Source organism: Mustela erminea, chromosome 6 (genome assembly GCF_009829155.1).
Source record: "Mustela erminea isolate mMusErm1 chromosome 6, mMusErm1.Pri, whole genome shotgun sequence".
In the NCBI taxonomy this organism is placed as follows: domain Eukaryota; kingdom Metazoa; phylum Chordata; class Mammalia; order Carnivora; family Mustelidae; genus Mustela; species Mustela erminea.
Window position 1 is genome coordinate 6,937,635 of NC_045619.1, and position 18,322 is coordinate 6,955,956.

Consider the following 18,322-nt stretch of genomic DNA (forward strand, 5'->3'; position numbering starts at 1 on the left):
GACATTAAAAGAAGGGACCTTTTAATCCATCTCAGGCACAAGAGGGAAAGTAATTCAATCAGGTCACACCAGGTCAATGGAGTCTAGTCTGGACCTTCTGACCCTATTGAGGGGCAGAGCGGACTTTTTGAAGATCACACATTTCCCATACTCATATTCACACTTTTACAACCCTCTTGGCTGTAGCAAAGCCAGTTACCATCCAATGCATCATGTGTCTTAGAAAGGGGATCATTTCTTCATAATATGACAAAATAATTTACTAATACATTAAACTGATAAATGGCCAAAAACCTAAATTGTCTTTCCAAGACCACTTCTCCAAACCCCAAAACAAATATACATGCTATACATACAAAATTCATGCCAAGTTCCCCTTCTAATCTCACCGAAAAGCATGCTTATGAAGTGAATACAGATTCTCTGATCCTGAGCCACCAGCTGCATGACCAGCGAGGCATGCCTCAAGAGAGCATCTCGGAAGCAGGACAGCACATGCTTCTTGCGCACCAGCTTGGGAGAGATGAAAAAAAAAAATTCAGTAAAAACCAAGCTTCAAGGGGCGCCTGGGTGGCTCAGTGGGTTAAGCCTCTGCCTTTGCCTCAGGTCATGATCTCAGGGTCCTGGGATCGAGCCCTGCATTGGGCTCTCTGCTCAGCGGGGAGCCTGCTTTCTCCTCTCTCTCTCTCTGCCTGCCTCTCTGCCTACTTGTGATCTCTCTCTCTGTCATATAAATAAATAAAAAATCTTAAAAAAAAAACAAAACAAGCCTCAGTCATTCTCAACCCAAACAACTGTAATTTCTAAATATAATTGCAAAATGATACCAAAGGGTTCATCTAAACAATAGTAAGGTCATATATCCCTAAAGGGAGTAGGAAAAAGGGCATAAACTACACACAGGAATCCATGTGTTCATACAGAGGATTATACATGAGCTAAGGTTCCCACCACCCTGTATTTACAGACTACTTTACTATTCACAAATCACTCTTCTGTCTACTAGCTCATTTAAACCTAACAAGTTGATGAAGCAAGCAAAAATAGGTATTACTGTCACCGTTTTATAGATGAGAAAACAGAAGCCCAGGACTCAAATGTCTCCAAGGAGGTCTTATGCAAGGTCAGTGCCCTTTCCACTTCAATGGTCCAGGAGAGTGATTCTGGAGACCCTGCATAAGCCTCAAAGAGGTCGGTAGAGAAACGCATCCCTCCATTCAACATGGACATAAATCTTCACACTCAATTCACTTCCCTGTACAGGGAACTGGATAGTAGCTGTGTAAAGTGCTCAAGATAGTAGCAAAAGTTAGAAAAAGAAAGGGAGTATGCACCAAGGATAGAGCAGGAACATGGGTATAACTAACAGCATCCCCCTTTCAATTGGTGAGAGCCGAAGCTAAAAAAAAAAAAAAAAAAGTGCATTCAGTAAGAAGTTAAGTGCAGGGTTGCCTGGGTGGCTCAGTGGATTAAAGCCTCTGCCTTCGGCTCAGGTCATAATCCCAGGGTCCTGGGATCGAGCCCCCGAATCGGGCTCTCTGCTCAGCATGGAGCCTGCTTCCTCCTCTCTCTGCCTGCCTCTCTGCCTACTTGTGATCTCTGTCTGTCAAATAAATAAAATCTTAAAAAAAAAAAAAAGAAGAAGAAGTAAAGTGCATTTTCTTGGTGCCTCTAACCTGTGCTATTGCGAATCTCATGTATTCCTTCATCAGCTCCTCCTACATAATTCATTAAGCTAGTGATCTAAAAATCTTGAGGACTCTCTTTTACCTGTGGGATTAAGTCCACACTCTAGCTTGGATTCAAACGCTTGAAGGAATGCATCTTAACCTGGCTTTTCAATCCCACTTCCCTCAACTTCCTTTCGAACACTCTGATTACCTCCCCGAACTCCTCCTTGCTAATACCTACCTCCTGGGATAAGCTCTCCCATTGTCTCTGGAACAAATCTCACTCATCTTCTCCAGCCTAATTCAAATGCTTCCTCCTCTAAAAAACCTTTTTCCCAGTTTCCCTCCTTATCCCAACAGCTCTTGACCATAAATATATCTAGCTACTAAAATCCTAGTAATTTTTAGCCTTCTCGTATTCTCCTCTATTAACCGTCTTATTTATCTCTTTATGTCTGACTCGCTATCAAGGAATGGCAGCCTCAGAACTCCTGGTCTCAATGAAATCTCAAATATTATCAGCTAGAACTATCAGTTCTCAGAGGGTAGCCTGGGAACACCAGAGGGTGCCCAGAACCCTTACAGGGTATCCAAAAGATCAAAATTATTTTCATATAATACTAAGATGCAGTTTGTTCTTTTCACTCTTATTCTCTCACAAGCATACAGTGAAATTTTTCAAAGATTACATGACAAGTAATACACAACAGATTAAGTGCAGAAATATATGAGAATCCAGCTATCTTCTATTAAGCTAGACATTAAAGACATTTACAAAAATGAGCCATTCCTTTCACTACCTTTTTACTTTGGAAAATATCATTATTTTTACTTAAATTACTTATGCTACAGAACTGTACACTTAAAATGGTAGATTTTATGGCATGTGTATTTTGCCACAATAAAACCAATTATGCTAATATATAATGGACTTAGCAGTATTTTTAAATTAGTATTTTAAAATTGTTTTTACTTCTAATACAGTAAATATCAGTGGATACAACCCACATAAACAAAAGCTCTCTGGGGTGCCTGGGTGGCTCAGCGGGTTAAGCTTCTGCCTTCAGCTCAGGTCATGGTCTCAGGGTCCTGGGATCGAGCCCCAAATCGGGCTCTCTGCTCAGCAGGGAGCCTGCTTCCCCCTCTCTCTCTACCTACTTGTGATCTTTCTCTCTCTGTGTCAAATAAATAAATAAAATCTTCCAAAAAACTGTTTTTACTTCTAATACAGTAAATATCAGCAGATACAACCCACATAAACAAAAGCTCTTTGGGGTCCTCAACACACTTTAAAAGTGTAAAGGCATCCTGAGAATAAGACAACAACTTGAGAACCACTGATCTAGCCCACCCCCCTTCCCTCCAAGGGACGAATTCCCCTCTCATGAATCTGAGAGAAAGGTGATCTCCCAAACTTTTCTTGGATGCCTCCACGGACCAAAAAAAACTCACTACAGAGGTGGGCAGGCAGTGAGGGGGGAAGCCCATTTTTCAGCCAGCTCTGCTTATTAGAAAGTTCTTCCCCTTCACTGCACTCTGCCTGGCTGTAACTTCTGCCTGTCACCCCTGCCATCGCAGAGACCAAGGCAGCCCCCACATTTACACCCTAAGACATGGGAAGGGAATGAGGAGCCTCCGCTGCGCGTGCACCTGGCCCGTGGGCCGAGCGGAGGCTCAATCCAGGAGACATGGCGGCGGCAACTAAGGGCAGGGCAGCTACGGAGAAGGGAAGGGAAGGCGGGCATGCGAGCCAGCGCGTCCTGGAGGGGTGGCGGGCTTAGCGGACAGGAATAGGCCCAGTTGAGGTCCAGAGCCAGGCACAGGGGCTAGTCTGGAAAGCGGCCCTCTGCTCCGAGCAGGACGGCCTGCAGGGTAAACTGAGGCTGGGCTAGTACAGCAAAGAAGGCAACTCCGGCCTAGCAAGGGAGCAGGCCCGCTTACCAGGTCAAGTTAACGAAGCGGGCCCGGTGGAGGGAAGGTGCGTCAGGTCCTAGGGAGTCGGTCTGGCGAGGGAAGGCTGTTTGGTGAGGGAAATGCCGAAGCCTCTGTTCTTACCGACACGCAGGGCTCCGGCAGCAGCTCCACCATGCAGGCCAGACAGACGCGTGGGGGCACGGGCAGCAGCCAGCACGGGTCATGCCTGTAATGGGCCCTCTCGAAGAGCAGCGTCGTGTCCTCGTCCCTCCCAGGCCCGGGAAGGCCTGCCGCCGCGTTCCTCACAGACATGTCTCCACCACCTTTTCCCGCGCAGCGTGTGCGCAAGCGCGCTTGAAAAAGCCCCTTTCCCTTCGCTGGGGAGGGAGGAGAACGCGCGTGCGCAACCCGAGTGCTACGCAATCTCGCGCGAGCTGCGGCCCTTGAGAGCGTGTGGTAGGTGCGAGGACTCGCGAGTGTCCCGCGAAGGACAAAGCAGTTTGCTCCTTGAGTTCGTAGGCGTTTGCCTTCACCGTGCTATAGGTTGAAAAATATTTATAAAGATCTCAGGGATCTAAAAGCCGTTAATATTTTTTAAAAATATATCTTTTTTATTTTTTATTTATTTAACAGACAGAGACCACAAGTAGGCAGAGAGGCAGGCAGAGAGAGAGGAGAGGAAGCAGGCTCCCTGACAAGCGGAGAGCCCGATGCAGGGCTTGATGCGGGGCTCGATCCCAGGACTCTGGGATCATGACCTGAGCTGAAGACAGAGGCTTTAACCCACTGAGCCACCCAGGCTCCCCTCTTAGTATTTTTTTAATTCTACGTCACCCCTTTCTCGAAGAGTCTAAGACATTTCCCTTAAGATGCCCTCTCACAGACGGCTGCACGGCACTTGAGACTTTGTGAAGGCGCAAGGAACACTGCAGAAGGAAAAATCGTTCATCGTTGCATGTATTAGCAATAACAGCCTATCCATCTACAAGAATTTATTTAGCACCTGAGTGTCCAGCAACTGGCTAATGGTGGAGGTAAGCTCACGAGGTGTTTTCTACATTCAGAAGCAGTGTCACTGCGTGCAAAAAAAATTATTCCATAGCAAAATAGTTCAGAAAATTAAGGATTTATTGTCCAATGTAGCGTTATGAAATAATGTTTGAGAAAAGTAGGTATTAACATGGACTAGTTCTCGTTAACATTTTGCGCACAAAAGATGCAGAATTATATACAAAGTATGTAAAATAAATAAGTAAACAACATTTATTCAAAATATTTTAAATACATTATAGTAGTAGTACATATTCAGTGAAGACAATGAAAGAAAAATAATATTCTGGGATATTTTCTTTTAGTCTACACATTTTTAAATGTATTTTTTAAGAGATTTTATTTATTTTGAAAGATTTTATTTATTTTATTTGACAGACAGAGATTACAAGTAGGCAGAGAGACAGGCAGAGAGAGAGGAGGGAAGCAGGCTCCCTGCTGAGCAGAGAGCCCGACGCAGGGCTTGATCCCAGGACCCCGGGATCATGACCTGAGCCGAAGGCAGAGGCCTTAACCCACTGAGCCACCCAGGTGCCCCAGAGATTTTATTTATTTATTTGACACAGAGAGATCACAAGTAGGCAAAGAGGTAGGCAGAGAGAGGGGGAAGCAGGCTCCCCGCCAAGCAGAGAGCCCGACGTGGGGCTCAATTCCAGGACCCTGAGATCATGACCTGAGCCAAAGGCAGAGACCTTAACCCACTGAGCCACCCAGTAGCCCCAAGTCTACACATTTTTACAACAGTAACATAGAAAGTTTGTGAACTGCTTCCTCCAGAGAAAAAGATACCATATGTATCTTCCATATCATTAAATACTATCCTGTATATTTTTAAAATGTCAACAAACTATGTATTCTTTTTGACAGAGTTTTGAGCTAGAAACTGGGCTAGGAGTTGGAGGATTCAAAAGTGAACAAGACAATTCTCGTCCTCAAGTTTAGTCAAGGAAGCAGATGATCAATTATTGCAATACCGTGTTAGTTATCTATTGTTGTGTAACACATGACCCCATGTGATAGGTTGAATGGTGACCTTCAAAAATATATCTCCGTATCTGCTCTGGACTGAATTGTGTCCTCCAAATTCAGATGTTGAAGCCCTAACCCCCGATGTGACTGTATTTGGAAAGAGATCCTTAAAGAGGTATTTAAAGTTAAAAGACATTGTAAGGGTGGGACTCTGGTCCCACGGAATTGGTGACCTTATAAGAAGAGGGAGAGGGGCACCCGGCTGTCTCAGTCATTAGAGCATGTGAACTTTGGTCTCAGGGCTGTGAGTTCGAGCCCCACGTTGGGTGTAAAGATTACTTAAAAATAAAATTTTTCTTTTAAAAGAGAGAGAAAGCTCTCTCACCTCTTTCAGTTTACATGTGCCAAGGAACGGCCGTGTGAAGACGCAGTGAGAAAGCAACCATCTGTAAATCAGGAAGAAAATTCTTACCAGAAACTGAATCAACCAGAACCTTGATCTTGGACTTCCAGCCTCCAGAGTTGTGAGAAAATACATTTCTGTTGTTTAAACCACCCAGTCTGTAGTATTTTGTTATAGCAGCTAGAGAAGATTTATGAAACATCCTAATCCTCAGAATTTGTAAATGTTACCTTGTTTGGAAAAGTATCTTCACAGTTGTGATTAAGTCAAGGATCTTGAGAGATCATCCTGGAGTATAGAGTGGGCCCTAAATCCAATGACAAGTGTCTTGAGAAGAGACCCACAGAGTAAAAGGAAGAGGCAGTGTGACCACAGAGGCAGCAAGCCAGCCAATACCTACAACCACCAGAAGCTGGAAAGAAGCAAGAACTGATTGCCCTCAAGGCCTTTGGAGGGCCTTCTGACATCTTGATTTCAAACTTCTGGCCTCCAGAAGTTGTTTTAGGCCATCAGGTTTGTGGTAATTCGTTACAATAGCCATAGAAAACTAATATGCCCCTGAAACTTAGCAGCTTAAAATAAGAAACCTAGATGATCTCATAGTTTGTGTGCACCAGCAATCCAGGAACAGCTTAACTAAGTGACCCTGGTTCAAAGTCTCTCACAAGGTTGTAGTCATCTCACAAGGTTATAGTCATCTCTAAGGCTGAGGGATCTGCATCTAAGCTCACACACATGCTTGGTGACAGGATTCAGCTCCTCAAAGGCTAAGTGAGGACCTCCCTTTCTTGACAACTGTTTTCCAGTGTTCTCGGTGCTTTGCCATATGTGCCTTTCCATAGGGCAGTTCACAACATGGAGGGTGAGTTCCCTCAGGGAGCAAGCAAGGGAACAAGAGAAATGCCCAAGATGGAACTACAGACTTTATAACCTTTTCTCCGAAGTGACATTCCATCATGTCTGCTGTATCCTAGCTGTCAGAAGCGACCCACTAGATCCAATCCACACTGAAGGAGAGAATATACAAGGGCAAGGATACTGGGAGGTAGGGAGCATTGGGAACCTTCTTAGAAAGCCTGCCTATCACAGTGTAAGTGCTGTAGTAGAGGCAGGCATGAATTGCTATAAGAAACAACTTCCAGGTAGCAATATGTAGCAAGAAAACCATCAATACAGTAACTGGGTAATAAGATTATGGATTATTTTTCCTTTTCTGAATTTTTTAAACTTCCTTCAATGAGCATGTATGGGTTTTACAATGAATAGGAAAACTAAATGAAAGGTAGGAGAAGAAGGGAGAAAAAAAAGGGAGGGAGGATAAAGAAGAGGGAAGGAGAAAACCTGAATGAAATTCCCAACTCCAGCTTTCATGGATATAGGATATAGGATCTACTTCCACATGTTGAAGCTGTCTGTAGAAGGATCATAAGACATGTCTTTTGGCTCAGAAGCTTCAGGCTTGATTAAAACAAATAATCACCAGGATGTCCCATTGGTGAGACAAGCAAGGCAACAAGTAATTATGGTTGACAGTACTTGAGAAGTAGAGGGGGGATGGCTTTTCCATGAAGTATGCTCCTGGGCAGCAGAGTTCCAGCTGGGGGAATGCGCCATAATCAGTTTCCTTCCTTGTGACCAAAAGACTTGCATATCAGTGTCCAGTGCAGAGCAACCCCCCTCCCACAAACAGTGTGAGCACCCCACCTCAATCAGAATTAGCCTGGACCAGGGCAGGACAGAGCCATGATAGAAACCTCAGTATACCCTACTGTGAGGAGCTAGGGAAAGGAATGTGTTTAGATGACGACAACATTGGGTTGACCCACATTCCCCAAACCTTCAATACCACAGAGTACACTGGCTTCTACTACACCTACAAAGTATCCCAGCCTCCAAAAGGGGACACTCAGAAAACATGTGCCAGAAATAGCAGAACCCCACAGGGCCCAAATAACCAATTTTATTAGAAGCTTTGAGGGTGAGCAGACAACTCATGCCTTCTCTTATGTGTCCTGAGGACCCTAGGCCCGCAGCCTACTTTCTAAAGCCATGCTGGAGCAGAAAACATCTCAAATGCTTCATTAAACCAAACTTTTGAGGGGCTGATGGATTCTTCGGGGATCCATGTAGGTTCTCAGGTTCCCCCTGACCGTGGAAGCACTTTGTCTTGGGAAGAACAGCCTCAGCACAGGAATGACTTGGTGGCTGAAGGTCTGTCTTCAAAGAAATATAGACTCCAGGGCTGTCCTTCCTTGTATGTTGGTCACTCAGTTTGGAAAGCAGGGTAGGATCAGGATCCCGTAGACTCAGGTTGGGGGCTGAGTGCTGAGGCTTGGCCTGGTGTGGGGACCAGGATATCTTGTTTAAAAGGGTCGTGCTCAACCTTGCTGCAGCAGAGTGGAAATAACATTTGAAGTTGGAGGTATTTGTGAAATGGAAGGAAGGCTGCTGCCCAGCCCCTCTGCCCTCTGCCGCCTCCAGGCTTTCTCTTCTCCCATGTGTGGGCTGCTGACGTTTAAGTCTGGGGGGCTCAGGGGCCTCCTGCGGTATGCGCTCCTTCCTCCAGGCATCATGGCCTGCCCTGGAATATGAGGTCCTTACTTTGCAGGGAGCCATCTCTGCCGTCTGGGAGACTCCTGGCCTGACCACTTTCCTGTCCCTTCTGTTCTCACTGGAAGGCTCTTGGCCACACCAGCTCCTAGACTGTGCTGCGGGCCTGGAGTTCCTGTAAATGGCAGCAGCCTTGGCTCTAGGAGCCTTTTCCGGGATGTCCCATGGTTCTCTAGTGCCTCCTGGTGGTCTGACTCTCCCAGGCTTCTCAGAATGGATGGAAATGGCCACGGACTCACACCCATGTGACCCACATTTCTCTAGAGCCCTGGCCCGAGTAGGAAGTTTTGAGCTTTTTCTTTCTGGGGGCTGAACTCTCTGGGATCTCTCAGTTGACTTGAGGCCTGGCCTGCAGCCCTGGGCCTCACAGTGCATTCCCTGCTGTCGTTGGAGCTCACGGGCTGTGTACAATCCAGGGAGCCTCATCCCAGCACGGGGTAGCGGGCATGGTCCTAACTTGTTAAAGAGCAAATGGGACTCCAGGATCCGCTTGGGGAGGCCCCACCTCAGGTGTGCAATCTTCCGTCGCATGAGGGACTCCAAGAGGAGCTGTTGGCTCTTTTTGAGGACCGGCCACTTGGGGGGAACAGTGAGGACAGTGGGAGCACCCGCCAGAGCTGCGGCAGCTTGGGAGGCTTGGCGACATGAGACAGAGGGGCGGGCAGAGGGCAGGCCCAGGGGAGCAGCCAGAAGTTCTCCAGAATGTAAGTTCTGGAGCTGCCGCATCCAGCCAGAAGTCCTCCCTGGATCCACCCTTTTATCCTTTCGTCGGCTTTTCAGGGCTTCAGGTGGGGCCTGTTGGGAGGCTAGCCTGACCCTCACTCTGTGCTTCTTGGCAGAGGCCATGCTCTGGCTGACCATATGCTCTCCCTCCGCACTGGCACGCAGGGAGAGTTGACTGCAGCTCGGGAGAGGCTTCAGCTCAGGACAGGGAGCAGAAGCCACTGCCTGTTGCTGTTCCATGGCCTCATATCCAGGCCCCTCGCCCCCAGAAGAGTCGACTGGGAGATTGTCTTTAGCAGCATCTTTTCCTCTGACCTGCTTCTCGTTTCCTCCTTTTGGAATGTGAGGTCCTCCAGCCTCCTCAGCTCTGCACTCTGTCCGGCTCCCAGCATCTTGGATTTCTGCAGCGTCCTCATCTCCGTCCTTGTCCTGGTTCCCCAGCTCTTGTATCTGGATCTCTCCATCGACTGCACTTCTTACCTGTCCCTGGTAATCTCCCCCTGGAGCCTGGGCCTCTGTACCCTCATCACCTGTGGTCTCTCTCAGGTTTCTCTTCCCGTGTATTTCAGTGTCTGCACCATTCTCACCTCCCGCCTGCTCCTGGTTCGTCCACTCTGATGAACAGCTCTTTTCATTAGCTTTGCTTTCTATCAGTCTCCCGGAACCTCCACTAAGTCCTTGGGTCTTTCCACTACCCTCACTCCTAGCTTCTCTCTGACCTCTCTTCCCCAATGTCTGATTTTCCTCCTCCTTTCCCCTCTGCTCCCAATTGCTCCTCCTTGGTGAGTGACTCTCCCCAGTTCCACCATCTGACTGTTGCTGGCTCTCTCTCTCAGGCCTCTGGGTCTCTACAGCATCCTCACTTCCAGCCTGAATTCTTCTTCCATTCTTACCTCCTGTCTGCTCCTGGTTCTTCCACTCTGATAAATGGATCTTTCTATCAATAACACCTTTTACCTGGCTCTGGTCTTCTTCTGCATGTTCCCAGGTCTCTGTATCATTTTCAACTACAGCTTCTCTCTGGCTTGTCGTTATTGGAGCTTGAATTCCTGTACCATTCTCATCTCCAACCTGCTCCTCTGGCTTCCATTCTGCTGAATGAGTTTCTCCATCAACTTTACTTGTTAATTCTCTCCTCTTTTCAGGCTCAGATGCCTGGGTGTTTGCACCATCTTTGCCTCTAATGTATTCCTGATTCTTACACTCAGATGTATGAATCTTGCTATTAATTTTACTGCTTGACTGACCCTGGTTTTCTTCCCCAAGTTCCTGGGTCTCTGTACCAACTTCACCTTTAACCCCTGTCAGATTTCTCTTCCCTAGTGCCTGAATGTCTATTCTATTATCATCTCCAAACTGCTCCTCGTTCCTCCTCTCTGGTGGATGGGTGTCTACAAGAGTTTCATGTCTTAATTGTCCTTGGTCCTCTGCCTCAGGAGCCAAGGTATTTGTACCATCTTCTTCTCCATCTTTTCTCTGATCTCTCTTCTCTGTTGCCTGAGTTTCGGCCCTAAATTCACCTCCAATCTGATTCCCCCAACATGGTATCTTGCATTCTCTGTATATTTCACTTCCACTCTGGTCCAGATGCCCCCAACATTGTATCTCAAAGTTTTTGTCAATTTTACTTGCTACTAGTCTCTTGTTTCCCCACCAGGGCGCCCGGATCACCACCCAGTCCTCCTCTCTTATCTCCCTGAAGTTCTTCCTTCTAGAGATCTGGGTCTCTCCAGCATCCTCCCCCCTTCTCGGGCCTTGGTTTCTCCACCCCACTAGAAGTTCGTGTCTTAGTTGTTTCCAAATCTCTTCCTTAGATGCTTGGATCTTCTCAGATTTCTCACTTCCACCCTGATCCTTCTTTCCCCACCCTGGGGTCTGAGTCCCTATAACATTCTCACGTCTAGCGCATTCCTGTTTTTCCCACCCCAGGACCTGGGTCTCCACACCTTTCTCTTGTGTTACTTCTCCCAGGTTCTCCCTCCCCAGTACCTGGGTTTGCACATCATTCTCACCTCCAGCCTGGGCCTTGTCTCTCCTCTCCTGTGCCTGAATTTCTATGCCAGTATCATCTTGCATCTCGTCTTGTTTTCCCCATCCTGACAGCTGGCTTTCCTCACCATCCTCACTTCCACTCTGGTCCTGCTTCTCCAATTCTTGGGCCTTGGTCTCTCCTTCATCCTCTCCTCTGGCCTCTTTCTTGTTCTTCTCAAGTGCCTGGGTGACTACAGCATCCTCATCTCTACTCTTCTCTTGATTCCCCCATTCTGGTGTCTGAGTCTCTGCATCAGTTTTACATCTTAACTGTTCCTGGTGCTCTGCTATATGTGCCTGGATTCCAGGAGGATTCTCACCTTCAGCCTCCCTCTCATTTCTATTCCCTAGTTCCTGAATTTCGGCTCTCTTCTCAATTCCCATCTCGTGCTGGTTCTTTGACCCTGATGTCAGGATATCTCCATCGGTTTTACTTATTACTAGTTTTCGACTGCTCCATGCCAGGACCTTAGTCTCTGCACCATCTTCCATCTCAAAATTCACCGGAAGTTGCCTTCCAGTTGCCTGAATCTCCCAAGCATCCTCCCCACTGCTCTCTGTCTGGTTCACCCACCCTAGAGCCTCCCTGCCTAGCATCTGGTTTTCCCTCCCTGGTACCCGGGCCTTTTGTGGGCATCTCCAGGACTTCCAGGTGGACATTCTCACTTGTTGGATGGAAGGATCAGGCAAGAAATCTCTGGAGCAGAACTGTAGCCTCTGAGATGAAGGGAGATTTGAAAGAGAGGTAGCTAAAATCCTGGATGTGAGGTGAGATCTCAGGCTGACAACACGCTCCAGTGACACCAACTCTTCCTGGGAGTGGACCAGCAGCTGCTCCATCCTTTGGTACCGGTCAAGGGCAGGGGATAGTGACTTGCATATCAGGTGAGTCCGCTCATCACTGAGACACCAGGGTACCTGCCGTGCTTCCCGAGAACTGTCCTGGAGGAGCATACAGGTGCTTGAAAGGGAGGTGGTGCAAAAGAAGGGCTCAATAGGTGTGTGGAAATCCTGAGGTGGGCCCTGAAATGGGTGTTGCCAAGAGAGCAGGTGTTGGGTCTGTGATACCTGGAGGCCCCTTCGGTATTCCTGTCTCTTCTTTTGTACCCATTGTTGGACATAAGCATCCAGGTCATTGAAATTATCAGGACTGAAGAAGAATTCAGGGGTCATCCTGAAGCGAGTGTCATGTCTCACGGAGGGCACTGTCCACTTCTGCTGTGTCACCTGTAGTTTAGAATAAAGAAGTAAAATCTTTGCTCACATATTGTCTCATCTAATTCTCACAGATCAGAATTACAATGTCCATTATCCAGATGAGGACACTGGACTCAGAAAAGAGGGAATCGCTTCCCTTAGGGCATTCATTTAAGAAAGACAAAGAATTTACTCCAGATCAGGCACTATTCTAGATGCTGGGGTTACCAGCATGAACAAGACTAAAGTCCTTATTGGGAGCTATCTTCCAGACATGGAAGACACAATAACCAAGTATACAACATGTTAGGTATTGAAAAATGTTCTGGTGGAAATAAAAGTAGACTGGGTATGGGACTAGTTCCCTTAGATAGACTGGTCATAGAAGGCCTCTCAGAGAAGGTGACATTTGACTGGAAACCTGAATGAAATGATAGGCAAGATGTTAGTGCAAAGGTCCTGAGATCAGAACAAAGTCATGTGTATAAGAACACCAAGGGGCCCTATGCCCAGAATGGAACAGGTAATGAAAAGTGTGCTGGGAGTTGGGATCAGAGAGAAATGTAGGACAGATCATGCTGGGCCTTTGACTTAAGGTTAGGAATTTGAATTTTTTTTCTGAGTTGACAGGGAGTGTATCTGTAGGAGCTGTTGCAGGGTTTTGAGGGGCAAAGTGGTATGATTTATTTTGAAAAGTTGGTTCTTGCTCATAAGCATGATTTTAAGTCAGGTGCAAAGGAATACCTACCATACGGCATCATCATACAGGCAAAACTAGTCCATGTTATTGGGAATCAGCATAGTTGTGACTGCAAGCTTCTGGGCTTGATGCTGTACATGGATGTATTCAGTTTGTGAAAATTCATTGATCTATAGACATGTGGTCTATGTACATGTATTATCCCTGAATTAAAATTTTAAGGGAGTTGGGCGCCTGGGTGGCTCAGTGGGTTAAAGCCTCTGCCTTCAGCTCAGGTCATGATCCCGGGATCCTGGGATCGAGTCCCGCATCGGGCTCTCTGCACGGCAGGGAGCCTGCTTCCCTTCCTCTCTCTCTGTCTGCCTCTCTGCCTACTTGTGATCTCTGCCTGTCAAATAAATAAATAAAATCTTTAAAAAAAATTTTTTAAGGGAGAAAGAAAGAAAGAAAGAGAAAAGAAGAGAAGAGAAGAGAACAAAAAGAAAAGAAAGAAGATAATCCTGTTGGCTGAGTGGAACATCGTCTGGGCTTGGATGAGAGAGGCCACAGGAACCGAAGACAGCGCTACATATAGTGTAGGGGAGCTATGAGGGAAGGTTTGCCCAGGGGGCAGCAGTGAGTTTTCTAGAAGTGATCAGATTTGAGATGTGGTTTGCAAGTAGAGCCCATAGGACTTGTAGATGGACTGAATGTGTGGAATGAGGGAAAGAGACCAGGGTGACTGGTGGGTTTTGGGGTCTGGTGATGTTCTCCCTGACCAGTCTTGAGCTCCTCCTTGTTATTTATCTCTGGTATAGGACATAGAACAGGGTCCTCATAACAAGTGAATGAGACAATCTTGGTGCTAAGGGAAGGAGGTGTGTGGGGTCCCCTCACCTTGATGACCTTCCGTGTGCTGGGGTGGGTCCTTGTGACCTGGTGCCAATAGTGCTGGACCTGCCAGATCAGAAAGAGGCAGAGCACAAGCAGGTTGCCACAGCACCGAGGGTCCCTGCAGCTGCGATCCTCAGAGAGCAGGCCCCGCACTGGCTCCCACTCAGGGCCCTGGAATGGCCCCACCACAGCACAGGCTCCCAGCAGTGGCAGCAACATGACAAAGCGTAGGTGAGCAGGTGGTGTTAGGGAGTTGGAGGGCAGGACTGGTGTGAGTGAGTCAGCCAGTTTGGGATGAGGTAGCCCCTGCCTCACAGCACTCCTGTCACTGAAGCTACCTCACAAAGGAGCCTCAGCCTCCGTTCCACCCTGAACCTGGCACCAGAGCTGGCTAACATGCCCTTAGTACAGGTAAGGACAGCGTTGGGAAACTGCCCAGAAGGGAATTCAAAGGAAGAATTTGTTTTAGATATCCCATCCTCTGGAGGAAAGAGATTACATTTCTCCTTATCCAGATGGGGTGATGTAACTTGCAGTTTATATGATTTCTTTCTTCCCATCAGATACTTTCATCCGTGTGTCCATCTGCCTATCCACTACCAAACATTAAGTAATGAACACTCTATTGAACATGTGTATTCTTGTTTGAACACCCAGCATTCCTTCCTCTTTGTTCACAGTATTCTGGTTTTCTGTTGGGGGTTACTTTTCCCATCTCAGGATTGGTAGAGGAATAAATGCTACCCTGAAGACTGTCTTTCACCCAAAGGTTATATTCAAAATATTGAATAGTGGAGTAGGAAAGGGCATCAGCCAATTGGATGGGCCAGGCCTTAGCCCTTTAATAGCTGCATTATATGTGTTCCTGAGCATCCCAGGAGAGGGGCATCACCTACTTGCCAACCAGTTGGGATGTATTTCTCTATTTTAAGAACCCAGTATCCCACATGGTGTATTCTGGCTTAATGTTACCCCACTGATACTCTCTCCTAGATCCAGGACAGTCAAGGAATGGAGGTGTGACCTAAGCTTGGCCAACGAGGCTTTCTCTGCCAGGGCTCTATATATCAAAATCAGAGATTCAAGGTGGGGAGATGAAGTTGGTGAGAAAAAGAGAAAGAAAAGCAGCCCATGACAGCTAGGAACTGTTAAGACTTGGTATTGCTAGGAGATGCCTTGACACTCACAGTTGGGTCTTGGTATTCTCCTGCTCAGTATAAACAATTTCATAGATTATCAACATCAGACAAAACCACTCTGTGATAATCAAGACAAAAACAAGACTACTCTTTAATCCCATCTGAACAAAGACAAAAACATGAACATTATTGAAACCACAAAAATCACCAAATTCCCCTTCTTCTAATATGTGTGACTAATATGTGTGACTGCTAATATGTGTGACTGCTATTTCTTTACCAATTACAGCTTTAGCCCCGCTTTATTCCTTCTGCCTTGTAGATAAGATTATTAAGATACCCAATTATAGGGGTACCTGGATGGCTGAGTTGGTTAAGTGGCCAACTCTTTATTTTGGTTCTGGTCATAATCTCAGGGTCGTGAGATTGAGCATTGCATTGGACTCCACATTCAGCAGAGAGTTTGCTTGAAATTCTCTTCCTCTCTCTCTGCCCCTCCCCCTGCTCATGCACTCTTTCTCTAAAATAAATAAATAATAAATAAATAAATAAATAAATAAATAAACCTATCTTTAAAAAAATGCCCAATCACAGAATTATTCACACTGCCTAATGGCATCTAATCCAGAGCAAACCCCTCAATTTCTTGAACCCTCCCTAAAATCACCTATTACAACACAAATCCTACAGTAAATCCTTCCTAACACCTTCTTATTGAGAAGGCCTATCATTGCCCACAATATGCATTCTCCCTTGATGCAATAAGTAATAACATTATAAAGTTTATTCCTCCTAGTCCTTGGCTGGAGGGCACTGACAGCGGAGTGAGACTGTAGGGCTGCTTCTGCTCTCACAACCAACTCCTGTGGAATCTATGGGCTCTACAACAGAGTTTTGCTCAAACTCCTTTTTGGTTGCTTGCCAGCAAAGATCCCTAAGTGAAACAGGCACTACCTTTGGGCCAGGCATAGTACCAGAAGATAGATATCCAAAGTACCCAAGGCATCCACAAGACCTGCTCTCATGGAGCTCTTGGTGTGGTTGGAAAGGTGGGCACTGAATAAAGGCGAGGTTGACAGGTGCTGTAACGGGCAAGGACTGTGGATCCACCCGGAAGGGGAAGTTACCTGATCTGGGTGATCAGGGAGGCGTCACTGAAGAGGTGATGAATTGGAGTTAGCTTAGCAAAACAGTGGAGCACATTCCTCTCAACAAAGGTTGATGGACGAGGTTAGAGAAATTGGGGTGTTCTCGGGGTAGGAAAAAGGTGGGTACAGCTGTTATCATTGGGATGCAGGTGGGGACTGGTGGAGAGGAGTCTAGTAAACCATGAAAAGGACTTGGGTTTTTAAGCACAGAAGTGTGGTAAAGGACAAATTTATAAAACAGATTGATATTGAGCATATGTCAACATTTATGAACTTACTAGCAAGAGAAACAACAAAATCAAAAGTGTGACCTAGCTTTAAGAGAATTTGAAAACTGAGTCATTATATAGTTGGGAAACAACTAGGTGAGATGTGCTGTCTCTTTACTCATAGTACTCAAAACTTCACGTCCCCATTAGTCTTTACTGAGGAGACCTGAGATATGATGGTCCTACATGCCAGATAAGCCAAGTAACAACTGGAAATTGTTTATAAAGTATATCTAAAAATCAAATGATAAGGACACATCTATGACTATAAATTGGAATAATGTTTAATTCCCCAATAATGGTGGTTGGTATGTTCCATTAATATGGAAACATAAACAGGATCAGAAAAGTGAGCAGCACAATCCAAACCACAGGTTCTGCTCTTACACAGGAATCATCTGTTGGCACTTTTTAATTTGGAGACAAATTTTGTTCTTTGACAATTTTTCTAGGATTTGCATGAAGTGAAGTTCAATGGAGCCATTTTTTTATGTAATTGATGTTCCGTCCTGGAGGCAGTTCAAACCCATTCTGTTGCTCCATACCACAACTTGTCTCAGGCAAAGCTGCCAGATGTGGTGGAAGTAATCCAGGACAATAGTCAAAATTCCAAGGCCTAGTTCTGATTCAGCCACTGCCTCACTCTGTGACTGTGGGCAAGTAGCTTCCCTTCTCAGGGCCTTGGTAGCTGTAAAATGAAGAGATTGCTGCATGATTCCTAAAGGATCCTGCTAGGGCTCTAACTCTAGGTTTCCAAAACGATTAACTGGAACTAGCCTATAATGGTCTAGTTTTGGCTAGATCCAAATAGTCCCAAGATGTGTTTGGCATCATGTAGGAGAGAAATGAGTAAGGGCCCTAAGGACTTCTTGGAGGTGGCGAGGCATGAGTCTCGCTTTAAATAATGGAGATTTGGAGCAGCATAGAGAAAAGAGCAGTATGCTGGGCAGAAGAAAGTGGGTGTCCTATGACATCTCCAAGCTCAACCTGACAGAAACTCAACCCTCACCCCCCAACCTGCTCTTCTTCCTGAATTCCCTACTCAATGGATTCTATTCCTGGTGGACTTCACATTTCCCACCAGTGTTTTAACAAGGATATCTAAATATGGGGGCTCCTGCGTGTCTTAGTTTGTTAAGCATCTTCTTTCCGCTGAGGCCATGATCCCAGGGTCCTGGATCCAGCAGGGATCCAGCCCCACTTCAGGAGCAAGGTGCCTGGTTCTCCCTCTCCCTATTGCTTATGCTCTCTTGCTATCTCTCTCTCTTTCTCTCAAATAAATAAAATCTTTAAAAAGAGAAAAAGGATATCTACATATGCAAGAAAACATTTAGGATTACCCATCTTATCTCCATACAGTTCCCTCACCAGTGTAGGGTCAAAAGTGGATTTTAAAAGCACAAGAATGTCCTCAAAGATAAACAGGCAATGGAACGATGACACCATTGAAACCCGTTGGTGTGTGTGCGTGTGCGTACGCAAGTTTAATTCATTGTTCCTGCCAAAGGTTTATAGTATAACGAAAACAAGAAGTGCAAATTACAGCCCCTCCCCCAGAACCTACGCGATAATAGGGCGACCATAGGGGACGAGATCCGCCCACTTTAATGGCGTCACTTCCGCTTC

At 46.2% G+C, this 18,322-nt stretch overlaps 2 protein-coding genes across 15 annotated transcripts in view; both read right to left on the reverse strand.

Annotated features, from left to right (window-relative positions):
* MEI1 (meiotic double-stranded break formation protein 1) overlaps positions 1-3,908 on the reverse strand; it is a 77,902-nt gene extending 73,994 nt beyond the window's left edge. For all 13 annotated transcript variants that reach the window (XR_004286588.1, XM_032346117.1, XM_032346116.1 and 10 more), the window contains exons 1-2: positions 3,726-3,908; positions 390-513 (exon numbers count right to left, since the gene is read on the reverse strand). Coding sequence is in view for 12 of the 13 variants with exons in the window: in XM_032346117.1 (XP_032202008.1) it covers positions 390-513; positions 3,726-3,896 (295 nt within the window). In the remaining variant the exon portion in view is untranslated. The remainder of the gene's footprint in view (positions 1-389; positions 514-3,725) is intronic.
* A 4,025-nt stretch (positions 3,909-7,933) lies between these two features.
* Positions 7,934-18,322, reverse strand: LOC116592702. Of its 2 annotated transcripts, none has more exons than XM_032346106.1 (2): positions 18,261-18,322; positions 7,934-12,597 (listed from the first exon to the last, which is right to left on the reverse strand). In XM_032346106.1, exon 2 carries the CDS (start codon positions 12,541-12,543, stop codon positions 8,041-8,043), a length of 4,503 nt encoding a protein of 1,500 aa, XP_032201997.1. In that variant the 5' UTR covers positions 12,544-12,597; positions 18,261-18,322; the 3' UTR covers positions 7,934-8,040. The 2 variants fall into 2 exon arrangements, with proteins under 2 accessions (XP_032201997.1, XP_032201996.1); XM_032346105.1 differs by lacking the exon at positions 18,261-18,322 and adding an exon at positions 14,144-14,409.

What these genes read in the sequence shown, in the direction of transcription:
- LOC116592702 (XM_032346105.1), bottom strand. Translation starts at nt 14,359, where the DNA reads ATGTTGCTGCCACTGCTGGGAGCCTGTGCTGTGGTGGGGCCATTCCAG. An exon ending in GCACACGGAAGGTCATCAAG is followed by an intron (nt 12,598 to 14,143) that starts GTGAGGGGACCC and finishes TCTAAACTACAG; the next exon opens with GTGACACAGCAGAAGTGGAC.